General features: G+C 39.3%; 1 protein-coding gene across 1 annotated transcript in view; it reads right to left on the bottom strand.

Annotated features, from left to right (window-relative positions):
* LOC143036403 (uncharacterized) overlaps positions 1-13749 on the bottom strand; it is a 90912-nt gene extending 77163 nt beyond the window's left edge. The window contains exon 1 of the mRNA XM_076203733.1: positions 13509-13749. Coding sequence (XP_076059848.1) covers positions 13509-13658 — 150 coding nt within the window. The 5' untranslated portion in view covers positions 13659-13749. The remainder of the gene's footprint in view (positions 1-13508) is intronic.
* Between the last annotated feature and the right edge of the window lie 9370 nt (positions 13750-23119).

The following is a 23119-nucleotide window of genomic DNA, read 5'->3' as shown; positions in this document are numbered from 1 at the left end:
ACACCATTTCATTAAAAACAAAATACTTTTCAAAAATTTTAAATAGCTTGAAAAATAAGGGAGATATGATTTTTTAAATTATTTTACTATTCTAAATTTTTGGCTAAGTGTAAGGGTGGTAATTTGTAAAGATTTTGGTAAAGAAATACACAAACTCTAAACCACTGATCCAATTTTATTGAAATTTGGAATACATGGGCTTTAAGGGTCAACAAATCAGCTATGTCAAAAACAATGTGGAACATCTCCATCATACCAAATTTGCCTTTTCATGGCAACTATCAAATTGTCAATTTAGAGATGATCATCAGTAAAATCCAAACTGCTGCCCCAATTGACATGCAACTAAGCAAGTAACAGTTTTATGGGTCAACAAATCACCTGAACATGTCAAAAACAATGCAGGACCTTCCTTTTATAAAATTCTTACTAACATCTATCATGTTGCCATGGCAACTATTGTCAATTTAAGAGATATCCATAAAATCCAAACTGCTGCCCCAATTGACATGCAACTTGGCATATGAAGGTTTTATGGGTTAACAAATCACCTGAGCATGTAAAAAAAAAGTAGGAACTTCCTTTTATACTATTCTTACAAACAGGTTTCATGTTACCATGACAACTATTGTCAATTTAGTAATCATCCATAAAATCCAAACCCCTGCCCCAATTGACATGCAACTTGGCATGTAAGTGTTTTATGGGTCAACAAATAATCTGTGCATGTCAAAAACAATGTAGAACCTTCCTTTTACACTATTCTTACTAACAGCTTTCATGTTGTCATGGCAACTATTGTCAATTTAGAGATAATCATCTATAAAATCCAAACCCCTGCCCCAATTGACATGTGAAGGTTTTATGGGTCAACAAATCAACTGTAAAAAAAAAATGCAAGACCTTCCTTTTATACTATTCTTACATATACCAAGGCTTTTTCCCCCTTACAAGGGAGGAAGCCATAAAGGAAAAGGCATAAAACTATTCCCACCCATTCCATCCCTGAATACACTCCACACCCCTCCACCCTCCCTCTCATCTTAGCACCTCCTGGATGACGGGTCATCCCTGCACCTTGTCCACTGCCCTGCGTCAGAAGCAGTGTCGCAAGACACAGCATATCCACAGCAAGGCCGCTTCATTAAATCTGCGACCCCCCCTCTCCGTCCCCCTATGCATAAAAGGAGAAGACCGGGAGAAATCCCTTTGGGCTGTGTCAAATTTTGCTCACACATACTACCTCACCCCCCATCCCCCCACCCATTCCACCTCATGCATCACATCATTATCCATGTACAACCATTCTCCATTCACCCGTCTTCTGTCCTCTCCCATCCTTCCTCAACCGACATTCCCCTCTTCCCCAAAGCACTCTTCACCCCATCCATCCACCTCATCCTAGGACGTCCCCTCATGTTCACTCCCTCCACATCTGCCTTCCATACCTCTTTTACTAGTCTTTCTTCATTCATTCTTTCCATGTGTCCAAACCATCCTAATACTCTTTCATCAACCCTATCTCCCAACTCCCTTTCCACCCCCGTTCTTCTCCTCACCTCCTCATTTCTCACTCTATCTAGCCTAGTAACCCCCATCATACTTCTCAGACACCTCATCTCAAACACATTCAAACTCCTTCTCTCTTCCTCTCTTATGTTCCATGTTTCTGCCCCATACAGTGCTGTTGGCACAATCACTCCTTCATACAGTCTCCTCTTAGCATCCATTCCCAAATGTCTATTCCTCATTACACTCTTCAACCCACCAAGGCATTTACTCGCTTCTCTCCATCTACATTCTACCTCCACCTTCACTCCACCTTTTCCTGCCACATTTGCACCCAAGTATCTAAAACTATCCACTTCCTCCAGGCGCTCTCCCTTAACCACTTCCATACGGTGACGCCTACGTAGGCGGCATGAGGAGCAAGTGGGTACTCGATGATGCCGACATCGCCATCTTGATTATAGTTATTGTAGTCGTACCTACATAATTTCGTTTCTCTCTAAACTGGCTTCATCAATTTTCTATGGTTATCAAAATACATGGGTGAAAGAGAACGAACGATTGAGCACTGACTTTATTTATGCGATTATTATGACGCAACATCGCACATCGGGCAGCTAATGCTGCCAGACGTGCGATGTGCCTCGGAGTGAAGAGGTTAATGCTCACTCCCTGTCTACTGCCACTTTCACCCCTTGTACATCTCATCACCTTACTTTTACCCACATTTATCTTTAGCTTTCTTCTACCACATACTCTCCCAAACTCTGTCACCCACTTCCTCAGTCCCTCCTCCGATCCTGCCACAAGCGCAGTGTCGTCCGCAAACAACAGCTGGCTCACCTCCCACTTTTCTCCATTTTCTTTAACCATCTCCAATCCCTGACCCACTACCCTTGCATTTACCCCTTGCACTACCCCATCCATGTATAAGTTGAATAGCCAGGGCGACATAACATCTTTTATGTTGCCATGGCAACTATTGTCAAATTAGAGATAATCATCCATAAAATCCAAACCACAGCCCCAATTGACATGCAACTTGGCATGTGCAGGTTTTATGGGTCAACAAATCATCTGAGCATGTCAAAAACAATGCAGGACATTCCTTTAAATACCATTCTTACATACACCATGTTGCCATGGCAACTATTGTCAATTTAGAGACAATCATTCATAAAATCCAAGCCCCTGGTCCAAATGACATGCAACTTGGCATGTGAAGGTTCTATGGGTCAACAAATCACCTGAGCATGTCAAAAACAATGTAGAACTTTCCTTTTATACTATTCTTAATAACACCTATCATGTAACATGTTCCATCAATGTAATGTATGCACAGCTAAAAGAACTTTACTATCACATTAAAAAATGCATATACAGGTGCCTTGGCCCTTACCCTTAGAGTGCCTCTTGGTACACTAACCAGTCAGTACTGCAACTATCCTAAGACCTAACTAACATTGAAATTGGTGAATTATTTTTACACCAATTTACTGAAATAGAAAAATGAAAATTATTTTTACTTTCAAAGGAGTTATTTTGTTTAATCATGTTATCTATAATCATGATAATCTGAATAAACAGCCTTATTCTGACAGCTCATGTTTATTATCATCATGAAACCCTGAAGAAAATTTAAGTCTTGTCTCTAGACCTATACTAGTCTTGAGACTTCTCATGATCATGGACACGGTCCATGACATGGAATACTGACCATATTATCAATAGTTATTTTATATACTTGCTATCATACCCATAGCCGGCTATGTAATAGGCATAACATTGCCTGTCCAACATCTCAAAATTCATACCATAAAAATGTAAGTATTATTTGTGAACAACACCCTCTATGATTACAATGAATATTATCTCCGACATGTCATGCATCAACAAACATGACTAAGTATTGGAAAACATGTTCTGCATTAAGGCACAGCTGTCGCATTACCAACAATCTTGAAGTTGCTCATTTCTGAGAGAAAAAAGGCTAAAAAATACGAATATTGCATTAAAATATTCATATATAGGTGCCTTATCTTTAAATTTCTACTTAGAAAACTAAATTACCATGGTTAATAACCAAATTTGTGTTTAAATCAGTGATTTTTTTGTTTTGTTTTTAAAGAACTGGGTATACACTTGCAGAACAGCAAGACATTTTGAAAATCCTGCATATGTACTGAATGCTATAAGAATTCAAACTGAGGCATACCCATTCAAATGGGTCGCAAAAGACGGCAGTGTAAACATTACATCCGCAATGGTGGCGCATGCAGATTCACATGTACAGTACATACTTTATGTCCCAAGAGGTTCAAACCAACAGCTACAATAAGATTATAAGGTAAAATTCCAGAATCATGAGAGCATGGATGTTTAATATGAAACTTACATTGTCCAATGGATTCTAGCCTAACATAACCTAACTTGGCTCTATTACAGTATCAATTATATTTTTCGCTTCTTTCTATTTTGTGTTTGAGAGATCTATTTCTTCTAGGAGACTAGGATAGTAGGGGATTGTTATGTTAGGTAAAGTTAGATTAGGTTATAGCTTATATATCAAGAATTATTGGACAATGTAAAATTCACATTAAATATCCACGTTTGTGTGACTGGACTTTTACCCTTAACTTCAACTACTGTAATCATTCAATAGGGAAAAAAATAATAGCAAAAATAAAAAAGGGGGAAATACATATAATACTGGAATAGAGACCAACACAATAAGAGAAAAATAACATAACCAAGTACTATGGGGATTTTATATTCTCTTTTCCCATAGGTGTGGAGCGGACGATGTGGGCATGGCTCCTGAGTTTTTTTGGGTTTTATCGTGCGGCGGGAGTGCCAAAGGAGGGAGGTTTCTAAGTGACTTGTGAATGGATAATCTATGCATCGCTCACAGATGCAGTGTCTAGCTGAGCTAGTGGTAGCTACAATTAGGAAAACAATTTTGAAATTTGAAAGGAAGAATCGAAATGCCCGAGGCTGAGCCTGTTTACAAATTGAACAAGGGTGTCTTTGTGGCAGTGTTTGAGGGTCATAAACCAACCTACCCCTCTCTCCCCCTCCCCCCAAACACACCTCGCACGCCGAGTAAACAGCTATGGACGACTAGACCTCCTCCTCCTTCTCTCCTCGTCCTACCTGCTCTCCCCTCGTCCAAGTCTCCTCCTCCTTGCTCTTCCCTCCTTCGTATTCTTCTCTTTCTGATTTCTTTTCCGAACTTTTAATCATCCTGACTTCACTGCTCATTGTGGTATGGGCGGAAAGGATAAACCTGGCACAGAGAAGTGATCTTAAATGACTTGTCTAAATCACCAAGTGGGGCTAAAGTTGTTGTTGTGAGTATGCATTTTTAAGTGTCTCTAGTTCAAGAGTTCGCAATCGGTGCTTCATATCCTGCCGTGAATAGTGTATACACATGAAAATTTACGACATGGCATCAGGGATGACCAGTATGCTTTTAGCCCTGCTGGGAGTGGTCTTGCTGATCAATGTAGCAGCAAGTAGTCAACCTTCATACGTTGCAGTGGGCATTCCTGGTTACCCTCCGCTCCTCTTTAACATTTTGGTAAGAGACAAAATCTCAAGGATCTCTTTTAACCACCATACTCTGTGCCAGTTCCTTCCCCCACCTGCCTCAACAACAGAAGTCAGAAAGTGGCATCGGATTCGTTTAGTTAAACAAAGGGGAATTTCTCATATAACACCGAAGAGAAAAATCAACATTTCCAAGCTTCTGGTATCCTACACCCTCCTCTGTGGTGATATACACCCCTGTCCTGTCCCAGCTGCAATGAGAGTCCCAAAACACCCATGTGTAAGCTGTCTAAAAGGAGTCCGTTGCAACAGTAGAGCCATCAGCTGCAAGTCATGTGGGAAGTGGACTCATATCAAGTGTTGTGGAATTTCTCTCGAAAACTACAATGCTGCCTAGGTGAATGAGGACATTCTCCACTTCACTTGCAATGGGTGTACACTCAAAGAACTACCAGGCCCCCCCATGTCCGATGGTGAGGATGACCCTATACCTGTTCACCCCGATCGCTGTGCCTCACCCCAGTCAACACCCGGGGATGATTTCAACTGCTTCAACAAGCGAGACCTCCACTTCGTGCACTTAAATCCCAGAAGTCTTCCACCTAAGATAGACGAGTTCCATCTACTAACACAGCGGACCAGGGCAGCAGTCATCGGTGTCACTGAAACTTGGCTAGACAATACCATCTCTGATTCAGAAATTGCGATACCAGGTAATAGTGTTGTGCGTAATGACAGAAAGAGGACCAGAGGAGGGGTATGTGCTTTCATTAGCAATGAGTTAGCATTCAACCCCCGTACAGACCTTATGAACGAGGGCCTTGAAGCTGTGTGTATTGAAATACTGTTACCCAAATCGCATCCCATCTTATGTGGGGTCTGTTACAGACCACTGAAACAGATGTCTTTCTATATCACATTAGAATCTACCTCTTTCAATCGGGTCAATATGCATGACCAAGAAATCATTATCCTAGGTGATTTTAATACGAATCTGGCAAGTACAAACAATAACCTTGTTAAGGAAATGAGGGACTTGCTAAAATCTCATGGCCTGACTATAGATTAAAAAAAAAAAAAAAAAAAAAAAAAAAAAAAAAAAAATTAATCGCGTTTTTTTAACTTGTTTTTTATGTGTTTTTTTTTTTATCTCGTCCAAATTTGTTCAGATATTAAATATTTAGTATATAAAAACAGGTGCAAGTATGTTATTCATCCCTCCACATTTTAGTCACCGTCAGATGCTGCAAGACTGCAACAAATATAGGTACTGTATATGGGCCAGTATGGCTATTGGCTGGCTACCTCACAAAATTTACCTTTTATCTTAGCATACTCTTCAAAGATTAAACACTCCAATTTCCCATAATGACCCTGGATGTTGCCTACACACAGATCCGCCACTTGGACAGTGGAAAAGGAGTTAACATGGTAATGGGGGGAAACTGTTGTACTCCCCACCACCCATCAAGGCTCAGAGCTTACTTTCTACCTGACTTTTTGCTCGCTATCCCTTAACTTTAACCTACAATCATACATAAGTCCTTGAGATGCAACTCAGAAAAAAAAAGTGTAAAAAAAAAAAAAAATGGATATTTTCGTTTTTTATATATTTTGTTTTAAAATAACTCAGCAATGATAACCATATTACAATAATTTTTCTATGTTAGAATATCAAATAAATCAGTATACCCTTCACTTATGGTTTTCTATGGTGTTAGGGCACTTCCATTTTCTGTGGTTTCATGTTTTGATGTGTTTTATTTATTTTACAATTTACAGTTGCCCCACTTAATTTTGGCACAGTTTTAACCACTTCACTCTGGGCCAAAATCTCGCGGGCAGCATTAGCTGCCAGACGTACGATGTTGCATCATAATACTCGCACCATAAAAAATAGTCACCGCTTATATTGATCGTTCTCTCTTTCACCCGTGAATTTTGATAACCATAGAAAATGTGATGAAGCCAGTTTAGAGAGTATGTCAGTTACGCAGGGACAACTACAATAAATATAATCAAGATGCCGATATGGCAGCCTCGCGTATCCACTTGCTCCTCATGCCACCTACGTAGCACTGTATGAAAGAGGTTAAAAATGTTTCGGACAAGAATAGCAACTCGCCCAGCATTCTTTTTTATTACATTTTCGTGTCTGTTCATTTACGTGCTTTTTTTTTTTTTAATAGTAACTACCTCACAAAATGTGACAAACAGCGAAATACTCAAAATGGTGTAGTAGACGACACATTTTTCTTGACTTACTAATGACATCTATCACTCTTATTTGACAAGTAATACGACTGATATACATTGCAGAGGAGAGAGAACGCAGGAATACGTTCACATAGTGGTCGATGGTAGACTAACAACCAGCTTCAAGCTGTGAGTGGTATTGAGTGCAGTGACAAACTAACTAAAACTTATAAGTTATGTTATAACCCTATTATTAAATCAATTATTTTCATTTATTTATTCAGCAGAGGGATTGTGATCCAATTATGTTATGTATAATTGTAGGTTAAAGTTAAGGGATAGCGAGCAAAAAGTCAGGTAGAAAGTAAGCTCTGAGCCTTGATGGGTGGCGGGGAGTACAACAGTTTCCCCCCATTACTATGTTAACCCCTTTTCCACTGTCCAAGTGGCAGATCTGTGTTTAGGCAATGTCCAGGGTCCCTATGGGAAATTGGAGTGTTTAATCTTTGAAGAGTATGCTAAGATAAAAGGTAAGTTTTGTGAGGTAGCCAGCCAATAGCCATACTGGCCCATATACAGTATCTACACTTGTTGCAGTCTTGCAGCATCTGACAGTGACTAAAATGGTCAATTACTTATTTATTTTTATACTCTGTCTAATGCCTCTTTGAATAAGATAGATGCACATATGTGGAGGGATAACATATTTGCACCTGTTTTTATATACTAAATATTTAATATCTGAACAAATTTGGATGAGATTAAAAACAAAACAAAAAAACAAAAGTTTTTTATAAAAAAAAAAAAATTGCATTGCAATTAACATAACGTAATTGGCTCAAAGTCCTCTGCTGAATAAATAAATGAAAATAATTGATCTAATAATAGGGTTATAACATAACTTATAACTATACAAGTTAGTTTTGGTTAGTTTGTCACTGCACTCAACACCACACACAGCTTGAAGCTGTTAGTCTACCATTGACCACTACATGAACGGATTCCTGCATTCTCTCTCTCTTAATTGTATTACTCGTCAAATAAGAGTGATAGATGTCATTAGTAAGTCAAGAGAAATGTGTCGTCTGCTAAACCATTTTGAGTATTCCGCTGTTTGTCACATTTTTTAAGGTAGTTACTATTTAGAGGGGAAAAAAAAAAAAAAAGCATGTAAATGAACAGACACGAAAATGTAATAAAAAAGAATACCGGGCGAGTTGTTATTCTTGTCTGAAACATTTTTAAAACTGCCAAAACTAAGTGGGGTAACTGTACATTGTAAAACAAATAAAACACATCAAAACATGAAACCACAGATAATGGAAGTGCCCTAACACCATAGAAAACCATAAGTGAGGGGTATACTGATTTATTTGATATTCTAACATAGAAAAATTATTGTAGTATAGTTATTTTCCTTGCAGAGTTATTTTAAAACATAATATATAAAAAAAACTAAAATATCCTTTAAAAAAAAAAAAAATAAAAAAAAAAAAAAATAAATTAATAAATAAATAAATAAAGCACATCTTTTTTTAACAGTATCTCTAGGGCCTGACACAACTGATTGACGAGCCTACTAGAATAACAGGCACATCCAGGTCCACCATAGATTTTATCCTGGTTTTCAACTGTAATAAGATAATGCAGGCTGGTGCTTGTGATTATGGTCTTAGTGACCACAAGCTCATATATTGTACAGTAAGTCCTCATTATTCAGCACATATGCGTTCCTGAAAACCTTAACGGAAATTGAAATTACCGTATACCAAACCCATTATAACATGTAATAATAGGATATGGCTGACGTACCTTCTCCCTGCTCTTTCCTCTTCAAAATATCTAGCGGATACCATATCTGTGAATTTTTCTTACTGTAAATAGAATCAAAGGTAGTAATTACCAAATACTATAACTGTGAATTTACCGGATAAAGAATTACTGTATAAGGAGGACTCACTGTACTGGAAAGCTAGGAAGATGATTTACAACAAGTACAACACAGTGAAGCTTAGTTCCATGAACCATTACTCATGGGAACATTTTGTAGATGGTCGCCAGTACTAAATTATACCGATGTTTATGAGGCCTGGTCTAATTTTAAGTACACAGTTCTTACTATTATTGACAGAGTAGTGTCTCTCAAAGAGATACGAATAAAACAGAGGACGGAACCATGGATAACAAATGAAGTACTGGGTTTAATTAGAGACAGACAGATTTATTGCAAGATTTAGGAAAAGTAGAAAACAGGAGAACTATAATAGCTTTCTGTACTATAGGAATCACATGAAATATTGGAAGGAAAAAGCCAAAGCTGATTATTGTACTAACATGAACCAGGACAAACACGATCCAAAGAAGCTTTGGCAAACTCTGAAGAACCTAGAAGGTCACACTAAGCCTAGTAATGAAGCAGACAGGATAGGACTCATGATAAACGGTGAGCTTAACTCTGATAGGAACACCATAGTCAGCCACTTCAACTCCTTTTTCACAACCATAGCCACTAAACTAGTAAAATCCCTCCCAATGGGTTCTGGGAAGTTTGGGCTGGGGTACGTTCAGGAGTACTATAAAGATAAGTCCACAAAGTGTTTCAAATTACAAAGTCCACTCAAGAAGAAATGTTTAAATTATTGGCTAACATAAGTGCCAATAAGGCTACAGGGTTAGACGATATTCCTGCGAGGTTTGATTAGGATGGGGCCACAATTATAACTCCTCCAATAACTCACATAATAAATTTGTCTATCAGTTCAGGAGTTATCCCAAGCGACATGAAAAGGGCTCGGGTAATACCTCTTTATAAAATAAAAAAAATGCAAAAACTGAGGCAGGATACTACAGGCCTGTTTCAATTCTAGGTATTATTTCCAAGGTTTTGGAACACATCATATACAATCAGTTAGATACCTACCTCAGGGAATGTAATCTACTATACTCCATGCAATCTGGTTTTAGATTGAATCACTCAACAGACACCAGCTTAATATACTTTTATGATCTGATAAAAAAAGGAATGCGACAGAGGTAACTACATGGGTTTAGTTTTGTTGAATCTACAAAAGGCATTTGACACAGTGGACCATGACATCTTATTAAAAAAAAATTCAGGCATTAGGGGTGGCGAATATTGGCTGGTTCAAGTCCTACCTTACAGGTTGCAAACAACTTGTACAGGTAAATGGAGCCTGCTCAGGTGAAAGAGAGATAACTTGTGGTGCACCACAAGGTTCAATTCTAGGACCGCTTCTGTCCTGGTCTATATTAACAATATACCAGGTGCAGTGAACTGTAAGTTACTCCTATATGCAGACGACTCCGCACTAATTGTCTCAGGCAGGGACCCAGTTGAAGTAGAGGAGGCCCTGAATATTGAACTGTCATCAGTCCAGGACTGGCTCATAGATAACAGGCTGTCTTTACACCTTGGTAAAACAGAAAGTATTGTCTTCACATCAAAACCCATCCTCAGGAAACACTGCAATGTACATGTCAGATGTGGGGATAATGTCTGGGAGTGAAAAAAAAAAGAGGTAACCTATCTTGGATTACCCTTAGATCAGTCCCTCTCAGGGAATGCCTTAACAGATAAGATTGTATCCAAGTGCTCACATAAAGTCAATTTTTTTTTTACAGAAAAGCCAGAAATTTTGATTTAGAAACAAAGAAGCTTCTGGTCTCAGCCTTGTTACAGCATCACTTTGATTATGCTTGTAGCTCCTGGTACAGTAGTCTGAGCAGAAAAAACCAGTCTCGGCTACAGGTAGCACAAAATAAGATCATTAGATTCATGCTAAACTTAACTCAACATAGTCATATTGGTATAGAAGAATTTAGCAAGGTAGGAATGTTACCCATAAAATATTGTGTCCAGCAGCTGAAACTAAACCATGTTTACAATTGTGTCGTTCATAATTCTGCTCCTTCACATGTCAGCTGTAATTTTACATTATCTGCTGAGAACCAAACCTGGAATAGTCAAGGGTCTTTTATTGTAACTCATGTAGGTCCCTTCACCAAAAAACAGCTTTCATTTCACAGGTGTTCAACTATGGAACTCACTACTTGTGTCCATTAAGCAGTCAAATAGCAAGGTTATATTCAAGAAAAAAATCAAGGGCTACTATATGTCTCAGCTATGGACAGAGAACAGCCTTGATTTTATGTACTACTAGCCTAGTGAGGGGTACCTGACTCCATGAGTAATACCATCCAAATCTGCATTCACTCATAACTGTTCTGACCTCCCCTTTTTGTCCTTCAGAGGTTTAGTTTAGTATAACAATGTTTGATGTTACAAATTGGTTTCCACCTTTGTTTTGCTAGTCTTAGTATGGTATATGTCTCAGGTAGGTTCCGGGAACAGTTATGATCTAACCATAATACAAGCTTGGTGAATCAGGGCACCAGGCAACAAGGTAATTGGACTTTTCCCTCAATCTCCTTGTTGTTTTACTCACACGAGTACTGGTCCCCTGTACCCTACTTCTGGTACTTCAGGTTATAATGTACTTCCTAGTGCTCATACTAATTGCCCACTCCATCCTGAGGTACAGGTAAAATTAAGAATTAATTAATAGGTGACCCTAGCTGCAATGTAGCATTCACTATAATGTGTAGTCACGTGCCAAACCACACGTGGTGCCACTATCTCACTTGTACTGTTTACATCACCATCTTTTGCGCACCGTTGGATTTTGTTTGGCATAGTTTGAATGCTTGGAGCATTCAGCGCATGAGCAGGGTATTCAAATTCTCTTGTTCAGCAAGTGTATGCCCAGTTCTTCAAAATTTTACTAATTCTTCCCAATTTCAACACAATTTTTTATATTAGCCTTGGCAAATTAGTTTTCCGAGTACTCTAAAGGCCAGAAACTAAATTATATAATATCTAATGTAATAATATAGTTTATTAGCCTCTATTCTACCGGATATCAGCAACTTTGAAATCGTTGGTAATAGCGCAGCTTTGCAATCAAAGAATCTTGAAGCTTTGATGCCTACTCGACATATCGCTGCCATGGCAACGTGATAGGTGTTGGTAAGAATGGTATAAGAGGAAGTTCCTGCAATGTTATTGACATGCTCAGGTGATTTGTTGACCCATAAAACTTTCACATGCCAAGTTGCATGTCAGTTGGGCCAGCGGTTTGGATTTTATTGATTATTTCTAAATTGACAACAATTGCCATGGCAACGCGATAGGTGTTTGTAAGAATGGTATAAGAGGAAGGTCCTGCAATGTTACTGACATGCTCAGGTGATTTGTTGACCCATAAAAACCTTCACATGCCAAGTTGTATGTCAGTTGGGCCAGCTGTTTGGATTTTATTGATTATTCTATATTGACAATAGTTGCCATGGCAATGTGACAGGTGTTAGTAAGAATGGTATAAGAGGAAGGTCCTGCAATGTTATTGACATGCTCAGGTGATTTATTAACCCATAAAACCTTCACATGCCAAGTTGCATGTCAGTTGGACCAGCGGTTTGGATTTTTTATTTCTAAATTGACAACAGTTGCCATGGCAACGTGATAGATGTTAGTAAGAATGGTATAAGAGGAAGGTCCTGCAATGTTATGGACAGGCTCAGGTGATTTGTTGACCCATAAAACCTTCACATGCCAAGTTGCACGTCAATTGGGCCAGTGGTTTGGATTTTATTGATCATAATCTGAAAATTGAAAACTTCATAATAATTTTAAATTACCATGAAAAGGCAAATATGGTATGCTGGAGATGTCTCACATTGTTTTTGACATGCTCATGTGATTTGTTGATCCATAAAACCCAAGTATTCCAAATTTTAATAAAATTGGACCAGTGATTTAGAGTTAATGTGTATTTCTTTACTGAAATCTTTACAAATTACCACCCTTAATTCTAACATTTTATTATAATTATGGTAAAGTCTAGCCAAACATGTGGGCTAAAAAAATAATTACAAATATTGTATCTCCCTTGTTTTTCAAGCTATTTAAAAAAAAAATCAAAAGCATTTGTTTTTAATAAAAATTGCCTTTCACATGCAACAATAATTTTAGGGTTAAAAAAGATTGAAAATTTTGTGCTCGTACCTACACAATCAACAATGTAACTAGTAAACTACATGCTTTTTAGTTTTTTGCGTTATCCTTGGCAGTTGGAATTATTATTTCGAACTATGTGTTCTTGTCATTATCAGCACTTCATGTATATTAATTCTTTGCCAAATAAACATTATTATTATTATTCCTCTAAATTTACCTTTTTTTCCTCAATAGGTGACTTGCCTGTGGACAAGTTGTCATCCACCCCTTTTATCTCTTTTTCCCAACTTTCAAGGTCTTTCAGGAAATTCTGCAGGTCCTCGGCATTATCTTTTATATCATTCTGTACTTTCAATGTAGAATTCATTTCAATATATGTATTACACCACTTAAATTTTCTAGAAATTTCTGTTCACTTTTCTTCGTTATTCCCGCGTTTGTTTACATACGTTCAGAACGAAAACACTTCTGCTTTCTATATTATCAACATTGTTAGTACAGGAAATAGATAAATTAATCAGATAATTTCCAAAACATATAAACTATTTTTCATAATAATACTCGGGTTATGATATAATAACATTATTATCCATAAAACACCTTCCGTAAAAACATATTTTCTTTGATATACATGATGAAAACATTTGTCGTCGGCCAGTGTATCACCATGTATTACAAAAGTTTACCTACAATATCTAGAAAGGACACATTATCGGTAAAACGTCACCTTTGGATCCCTTGGGCAGCTTGGAGTATTGCTTCACAGCTTTCTCACAGCAAGAAACCAGGTAGTAATTGTTGGTGGACACAAGTCAGGGCAGATAAAGGTGATCAGTGGCGTTCATCAAGGTTCCGTTCTGGGTCCATTACAGCACTCTTCATCGTCCTGATGAATGACATTGGCACAGTGGCTGAAGATTCCCAATTATCATCTTTCACTGATGGTACCACCAACAGCCATAGAGTAAAAACGAAGCTGATGTCAATGGACTACAAACCATCCTTCAAAAGATCTCAGAGGGGGCAGACATCAATAATATACAATTCAACGAGGAGAAATTTAAACTACTGAGGCGTGGACCAAACTCAAAATTTAATAACTCGACCGAATTGTACACGGAGGGAGGACAGACCATAACACCAAGCACTGTTGTCAAATGTCTGGGGTCTCCACCTTAAGCAGTGAGATTGCAAGGTTACTTTCAAGAAAATAGTCAAGGGTTACTATATGTCTTAGTTATGGACCGAGAACAGCCTTGATTTTATTTACTACTAGCCTAGTGAGGGGCACCAGACTCCACGAGTAATGCCATCGAAATCTACGTTCATTCACAACTGTTCTGACCTCCCCTTTTTGTCCTTCAGAGGTTTAACTTAGTATAACACTGTTTGATGTTCAAAACTGGTTTCCACCTTTGTTTTGCTTGTCATAGTAAGGTATATGTTTCAGGTATGGTTCGAGAACAGTTATCTGATCATAATACAAGCCTGGTGAATCAGGGTACCAGGGAACAAGGTATTAAATTGGACCTTTCCTTCGAGCTCCTTGTACCCTACTTCTGGTGCTTCAGATTATAATGTACTATAACTATTTCCTGGTGCTCAAACTAATGTGTAATTACCCACTCCGTCCTGAGGTATAGGGGAATTTGTAATCAAATAGTATGTGTCCCAAGCTGCCATGTAGCATTCACTATAACAATATGTTGATATTGCTGATGGCCTGCTACCTTGAACCTTCTATCCCGTGGCACTTGGCATTTACTCTTGCCCTGGAATGGTCTTACCCTTTATTGTCCTACACTTGAATTGCTACAGCCGTAGAATAATGTAGTATATCACTAAGGGTACTACACTGATCTGGTACTTACTCATACTGTTTTGGTACCATTTAGTAATATTTTGTTGTTTCTGATGCATAATGCAATGTTCCTTTATAATGATGGTGCTCAAGTTTTGGTCTCAATATCCTACGTGTTACGAACATTTCAGTAGTATCAGCAAATCTATAATAATGTTTATATGTCATATGTGTACTGACTGGTATTACTCATGACTGTTTCTGGTCCCCACCCCTACGTAACATATGTTGTCTGTGTAACTTAGTGCAGAAAAAAGTCAAATGAGGACCATAATGGAAATAATCTTAGATGTTTTTTGTGTAATCCTCGGCAATTGTAGGCTAATTGTTATTTCGAACTATGTGTTCTTTTCATTATCTGCATTTCATCTATGTGATTCATTGCCAAATAAAGTTATCATTATTATTATTATTATTATTATTATTATTATTATTATTATTATTATTATTATTATTATTATTATTATTATTATTATTATTATTATTATTATTATTATTATTATTATTATTATTATTATTATTATTGTTGTTGTTGTTGTTGTTGTTGTTGTTGTTGTTGTTGTTGTTGTTGTTGTTGTTGTTATTTTGAAAGTAATGAAAATATGTTTTGGAAATAAATTAAGAGAAGAGGAGGAGGCGAATTAAGTAGAGAAGAAAGGGTAAAAGGTGTAGATGAAGAGATGATAATGAAGGAGAAGGCAGTAAGAGGAAGATGGGCAAAGTATTTTAGGGAGTTGCTAAATGTGAAGGGGGATATGAAGGGAAAGGTAGTTGCAGTAGGAAATGCTAAGAAAATGACAGTGATGAGTGAGGAAAATGGAGGAGAAATGAGGAAAGATGAGGTGAAGGCAGTTGTTAAAGTGATAAGAGTAGGTAAGGCACCTGGTCTGGATGGGTGTCATGCATAATGTCTGAAAAAAGGAGATACATTGATGGTGGACTGGCTGGTGAGGTTATCTAATGTTTGTTTAAGAGAGGGTAGAGTGTCGGAGGACTTGATGATTGCCTTTATATTTCCACTTTACAAGGGGAAAGGGGACAAGTGTGAATGTAGTAGTTTCAGAGGGATTAACTTGTTGAGTGTAGTTGGGAAGGCTTATAGGAGGGCCTTGAAGGAGATGAAGAGAGGGAGTAATTGCTGAGGAACAGTGTGGGTTTAGGACAGGTAGAGGTTGCGTAAATCAGATTTTTGTGGTAAGGCAGATATGTGAGAAAACTATAGGAAAAGTTAAGGATGTTTTTTGGACTTTTAAGGATTTGAAAAAGGTTTATGACAGGTTAGACAGGAAGGCACTGTGGGAGGTATTGCAGATATGCGGAATAGGAGGGAAGCTTTCAGGAACTGTCACGAGTTTTTACGAGAGTAGTAGAGCGTGTGTCAGGATCAGAAATGGAAAGAGAGTGAGTAGTTTGAGGTAAAGGTTGGACTTCGCCAGGGATGTGTTATGTCACCCTGGCTGTTCAATTCATAAATGGGTGGGGTGGTGCGAGAGGTAAGTGCAAGGGTGGTTGATCAGGGATTGGAGATGGTTAAAGAGAATGGAGAAAAGTGGAAGATCAGCCAGCTTTTATTTGCGGACGACACTGCGCTTGTAGCAGGATCAGAGGAGGGATTGAGGAAGTTAGTGACAGAGTTTGGGAAAGTGTATGAAAGAAGGAAGTTGAATATAAAGGTGGGTAAAAGTAAGGTGATGAGATGTACAAGGGGTGAAAGTGGCAACAGGCTGGAAGTGAGTATTAAGGTAGACTAGAGGAAGTGGATAGTTTTAGATACTTGGGTGCAAATGTGGCAGGAAAGGGAAGAGTGGTGGTGGAGGTAGAATGTAGATTGAGAGAAGCGAGTAAATGCCTTGGGGAACTAAAAAGTGTGATGAGAAATAGACATTTGGGAATGGATGCTAAGAGAAGACTGTGTGAAGGAGTGATTGTGCCAACAGCACTGTATGGGACAGAAGCATGGAACATAAGAGAGGAAGAGAGAAGGTGATTGAATGTGTTTCAGGTGAAGTGTCTGAGAAGTATGATGGGGGTTACTAGGCTAGATAGGGTGAGAAATGAGGAGGTGAGGAGGAGAACAACCCCGACACAGACAGAGGGCTTGATATACAGACTCAACTCGACTCATTGACTATCATGAACAACACGCATAATCATACACATATCCCATACCAAGCCCTCTACACTCCCTCCTCTCCTGATATCACCTTTTGCTCCCCCTGCCTAACCCCAACAACATCATGGAGAGTGGTCGGAGCCCTTGGTTCTGACCACCTTCCAATCATCATCACCACCAAAACAAGATGCACCCCAGCTGGCCACAGACACACTTACACCAATTACAAGAGAGCTAACTGGGAAGCCTTTAATGAAGAGACAGAACAACATTTTGAAACACTTAACAGTACACCAATCACAAACATAAACAATGCTGTGCACGCTTTTAATACAATCATACAAAACGCAGACAAGAGATACATCCCTAGAGGCAACAGAAAATCACACAACCCCAACTTCACACCAGAAATCCAAGGCCTCATCAGACAACGTGACACACTTAAACACGATACCCCCACACCTATCCCTCAAAACATAGCAGACCAAATACAAACACTAAACACTGTGATTGCCAATAAAATACATGAACAAAAAACACAAAATTGGCAAAACTTTATCAATACACTTGATCACAAAACAAACACCAGCAAATTGTACAAAACACTCAACAGCATCACACTATCCAACACTAACACTACACGCTCTCACGCAGCAATAATCACAACAACAGATAATCTACCCTCAAACAGACAACAAGCAAACGCACTCATACGTCATTTTGCACAGACGAGCCATCTTACATCTCACCCTGACGACCGACGCACCATTCGACGTAAGAAAGACTTTCCCACAGACTCAGACTATACACCCTTCATAGACAGTCAGACAAAACTCATAATGCATAGTCTCAAGCACTCATCTGCCTGTGGCCCTGATAACATAAGCAACATCCACCTAAAACACATTGGACCACAAGGTATACACGCACTCACAAACATTGCAAACTACAGCTATTCACACAACACTATACCCGACATCTGGAAGCATGGTAAAATAATCACCATCCCAAAACCGAACAAAGACCCAACAATCCCATCATCGCACCGCCCAATCACACTTCTCTGCACCCCCTCTAAAGTCATTGAACGCCTAATACTTAAACTTGTCACACCATATATTCCCCTTGCTGACTCACAACACGGTTTTAGGCCACTACACTCCACAAACACTCTTCTGACAAACCTCACACAAAGAATTTTTGATGGCATCAATTCAGATAGGCCCCACCACAGAACACTTCTTATAACATTGGACATTAGTAAAGCTTTTGATGCTATCCCCCGCCACAACCTAACAAATAAAATATATAACACAGACATGCACAATAACACCAAAAGATGGCTGGCCAATTATCTGGCAGGCAGGAATGCTCATGTGTCATATAATGGCCAATCATCGCACATCAGAAACATTAAGAACGGAGTACCGCAGGGCTCAGTTCTATCCCCCACATTATTTAATCTATACATGCATGACTTACCCACGCCAGACACCTCAGAAATACAAATCTCTTCTTACGCAGACGACATAACAATCACATGCACACATCGTAACACAGACAAAGCTGCAGAAATAATCCAGCCTTACCTTGACACACTCAACACATGGTTCATCACAAACAGACTCAAAATAGCTCCAACCAAATCTACAGCAACACTTCTCACCAACTGGACAAAAGAACACAAATACATACCTCATCTCTACATCAACAACACTCTAATACCACACACAAACACACCGAAAATTCTTGGTGTAACATACGATACATCCATGTCTTTCAAACAACACCTCACAAACATAAAAAACAAATGCACACCTAGACTTAACGCACTTAAGTCAATCACTGGAACAACATTTGGACAAAACAAAGAAACTAATATAACAATATACAAACAATGTATACGCTCAGTGATGAATTATGCGAGTCCTGCATGGGCTCCTAATCTCAGTGAGACACACCACAACACCCTTCAAATCATACAAAACAAAGCCCTAAAAACAATTACAGGCTGCACAAATACATCACCTACAGACCATTTACACCATGAAACAAAAGTCCTCAAAGTCAAGGAACACCTCGACATGAGAGGCACACAAACACTTGCTGCAGCCACCACAAACACATCACACCCGTTACACTACATAGCAGAACACCCACACACACCAAGAAACATTAAAACTACACCCAAAGACCTTTATTACACAAAGATACTCTCTTCTCTTCCTCCACAACCACCAAATACCAGCCTCCGGAAACATATTCATAATCATATCACTCACCGCTCCATTAACACACTGAAAGACAACACACTGCTGCATGCCAGACCCCCTGATATCCACCCTTCTGAATCCTCTCTCCCACGTAAGGACAGAGTCCACTTGGCCAGACTGCGATGCGGTCACCACCCAGCACTTCTAAGCTACCAGAGGAGGCTGGACGACCGTGTTGTGAACAGCTGCCCAGGATGTAACACTTCACCCCATACCATACAACACATAATGGAAGACTGCATTATACACAATCATGCACGCAAACAACACAACATACACTCTATAAAGGATTTGTGGGAAAACCCAGTCTCGGCTGTGGCCTTCCTTGGGGAGACGGGACTGCTCGGACAGACAGTCTAGGGAACGACAACAACAACAACAACAGGGGTGGAAAGGGGGTTGGGAGATAGGGTTGATGAAAGAGTATTAGGATGTTTTGGACACATGGGAAGAATGAATGAAGAAAGACTAGTAAAAGAGGTGTGGAAGGTAGAGGTGGAAGGAGTGAACATAAGGGGCGACCTAGGATGAGATGGATGGATGGGGTAAAAGGGGCTTTGGGAAAGAGGGGAATGTCTGTTGAGGAAGGGCGAGAGAGGACAGAAGAGAGGGGTGAATGAAGAATGGTTGTATATGGATGATGTTGTGATGCATGAGGTGGAATGGTTGGGGGATGAGGGGTGACGGAGTATGTATGAGAAAAAATTGACGCAGCCCGAAGGGATTTCTCCCGGTCTTCTCCTTTTCTGCACGAGGGGACGGAGAGGGGTGGGGGGTCGCCGATTTAATGAAGCGGCCTTGCTGTGAATGTGCTGTGGCTTGCGACACTGCTTCTGACCCAGGGCAGTGGACAAGATGCAGGGATGACCCGTCATCCAGGAGGTGCCAAGATAAGAGGGAGGGAAGAGGATGGAGGGGAATGGAGTATGATAGGGATGGAATGGGTGGGAATGGTTTTTATGCCTTAGTTTATTGGCTACCTCCCTTATAAAGGGGAAAAAGCCTTTGGTGTATGTATGTATGTGTGTATGTATTATTATTATTATTATTATTATTACTATTAATATTATTATTATTATTATCATTATTATTATTATTATTATTATTATTATTATTATTATTATTATTATTATTATTATTATTATTATTATTATTATTATTATTATTATTATTATTATTATTATTATTTCTATAATAATAATAATAATAATAATAATAATAATAATAATAATAATAATAATAATAATAATAATAATAATAATAATAATAATAATAGTAATAATAATAATAATAATAATAATAATAATAATAATAATAATAATAATGATAATAATAATAATAATAATAATAATAATAATAATAATAATAATAATAATAATAATAATAATAATAATAATAATAATAATAATAATAATACATACATACATACATATACCAAAGGCTTTTTCCCCCTTACACGGGGGGTAGCCAAAAAGAAAAAGGCATAGAAATCACTCCCACCCATTTCATTTCCCATATATTCCACTCCCCTCCACCCTCCTCCCTCCCTCCTGGATGACGGGTCATCACTGCATCCTGTCCACTGCCCTGGGTCAGAGGCAGTGTCGCAAGACACAGCACATCTACAGCAGAGCCGCTTCATAAATTCGGCGACCCCCCCTCTCCGTGCCCTCATGCAGAAAAGGAGAAGACGGGGAGAAATCCCTTCGGGCTGCGTCAATTTTTTTTTCATACATACTTCCTCACCCCCCATCCCCCACCCGCTCCCCCTCATGCATCACAGCCTCATCTATACACAACCCTTCTCCATTCATCCCTATCTTCTGTCCTTTCCCGTCCTTCCTCCACAGACATTGCTCTCTTTTGTAAAGCCCCTTTCACCCCATCCATCCATCTCATCCTAGGACGCCCCCTCATATTCACTCCTTCCACCTCCGCTGGGAGATAGGGTTGATGAAAGAGTATTAGGATGGTTTGGACACATGGAAAGAATGAGTGAATAATGATAATAGTGATAATAATAATAATAAATGTGGGTAAAAGTAAAGTGATGAGATGTACAAGGGGTGAAAGTGGCAGTAGTCCGGAAGTGAGCATTAAGGGGGAGCGACTGGAGGAAGTGGATAGTTTTAGATACTTGGGTGCAAATGTGGCAGGAAAAGGTGGAGTGAAGGTGGAGGTAGAATGTAGATTGAGAGAAGTAAGTAAATGCCTTGGTGGATTAAAAAGTGTAATGAGGAATAGACATTTGGGAATGGATGCTAAGAGGAGACTGTATGAAGGAGTGATTGTGCCAACAGCACTGTATGGGGCAGAAACATGGAACATAAGAGAGGAAGAGAGAAGGAGTTTTAATGTGTTTGAGATCAGGTGTCTGAGAAGTATGATGGGGGTTACTAGGCTGGATATAGTGAGAAATGAGGAGGTGAGGAGGAGAACAGGGGTGGAAATGGGGTTTGGGAGACAGGGTTGATGAAAGAGTATTAGGATGTTTTGGACACATGGAAAGAATGAGTGAAGAAAGACTAGTAAAAGAGGTATGGAAGGCAGATGTGGAGGGAGTGAACATGAAGGGACGTCCTAGGATGAGGTGGATGGATGGGGTGAAGGGGGCTTTGGGGAAGAGGGGAATGTCGGTTGAGGAAGGACGGGAGAGGACAGAAGAGAGGGGTGAATGGAGAATGGTTGTATATGGATGATGTTGTGATGCATGAGGTGGAATGGGTGGGGGGATGGGGGGTGAGGTAGTATGTGTGAGCAATTTTTGACACAGCCCGAAGGGATTTCTCCCCGTCTTCTCCTTTATACATGGGGGGACGGAGAGGGGGTGTCACCGATTTAATGAAGCAGCCTTACTGTGGATGTGCTGTGTCTTGCGACACTGCTTCTGACCCAATGCAGTGGACAAGGTGCAATGATGACCCGTCATCCAGGAGGTGCTAAGATGAGAGGGAGGGTGGAGGGGTGTGGAGTGTATTCAGGGATGGAATGGGTGGGAATGATTTTATGCCTTTTCCTTTTTGGCTACCTCCCTTGTAAGGGGGAAAAAGCCTTGGTATATGTATGTATGTATGTATGTATTATTATTATTTCTCACCTTTCTCACCATACACCAGGTAGGGTTTCCCCTGTCAGTCATGGTGCCTCGTGAATGCTCTCCACTCTCCTCCGTCTGCAAACAACTCCGTCTCCTCAACGTGGTCTAGCGTCTCCCCTCGGGCAGCCACTGCTTCACGTATTCCATCTTTCCATAGCTTCCTTGGCCTTCCGACGGGTCTCTTACCAGCTGGATTGCATTTGTAGTATTTCAACGGTCCTCTATTTTCCTCTATTCGCATGACATGCCCATATCATCTTAACTGAGCTCTTTCGATAAAATGTAGTATCGGTTCCACGTCCAACTCTTTCCTTATGTCATCATTCCTTAGCCTGTCTCTGCGTGTCACTCCCCTCTCATCTCAGCCGCCTGTACTTTACTTTTTAATTTTGTTGTCAGCACCCAGCACTCACAACCATATACTAGTAGTGGTCTCAGTATACTCTTATATATAAGTATTTTAACTCTGGTAGATATGTGTTTT

The sequence above is a fragment of the Oratosquilla oratoria genome, chromosome 20 (assembly GCF_046742065.1).
Source record: "Oratosquilla oratoria isolate Oo_2021 chromosome 20, ASM4674206v1, whole genome shotgun sequence".
Lineage (NCBI taxonomy): Eukaryota > Metazoa > Arthropoda > Malacostraca > Stomatopoda > Squillidae > Oratosquilla > Oratosquilla oratoria.
This window is presented reverse-complemented; position numbering and strand designations above follow the sequence as displayed.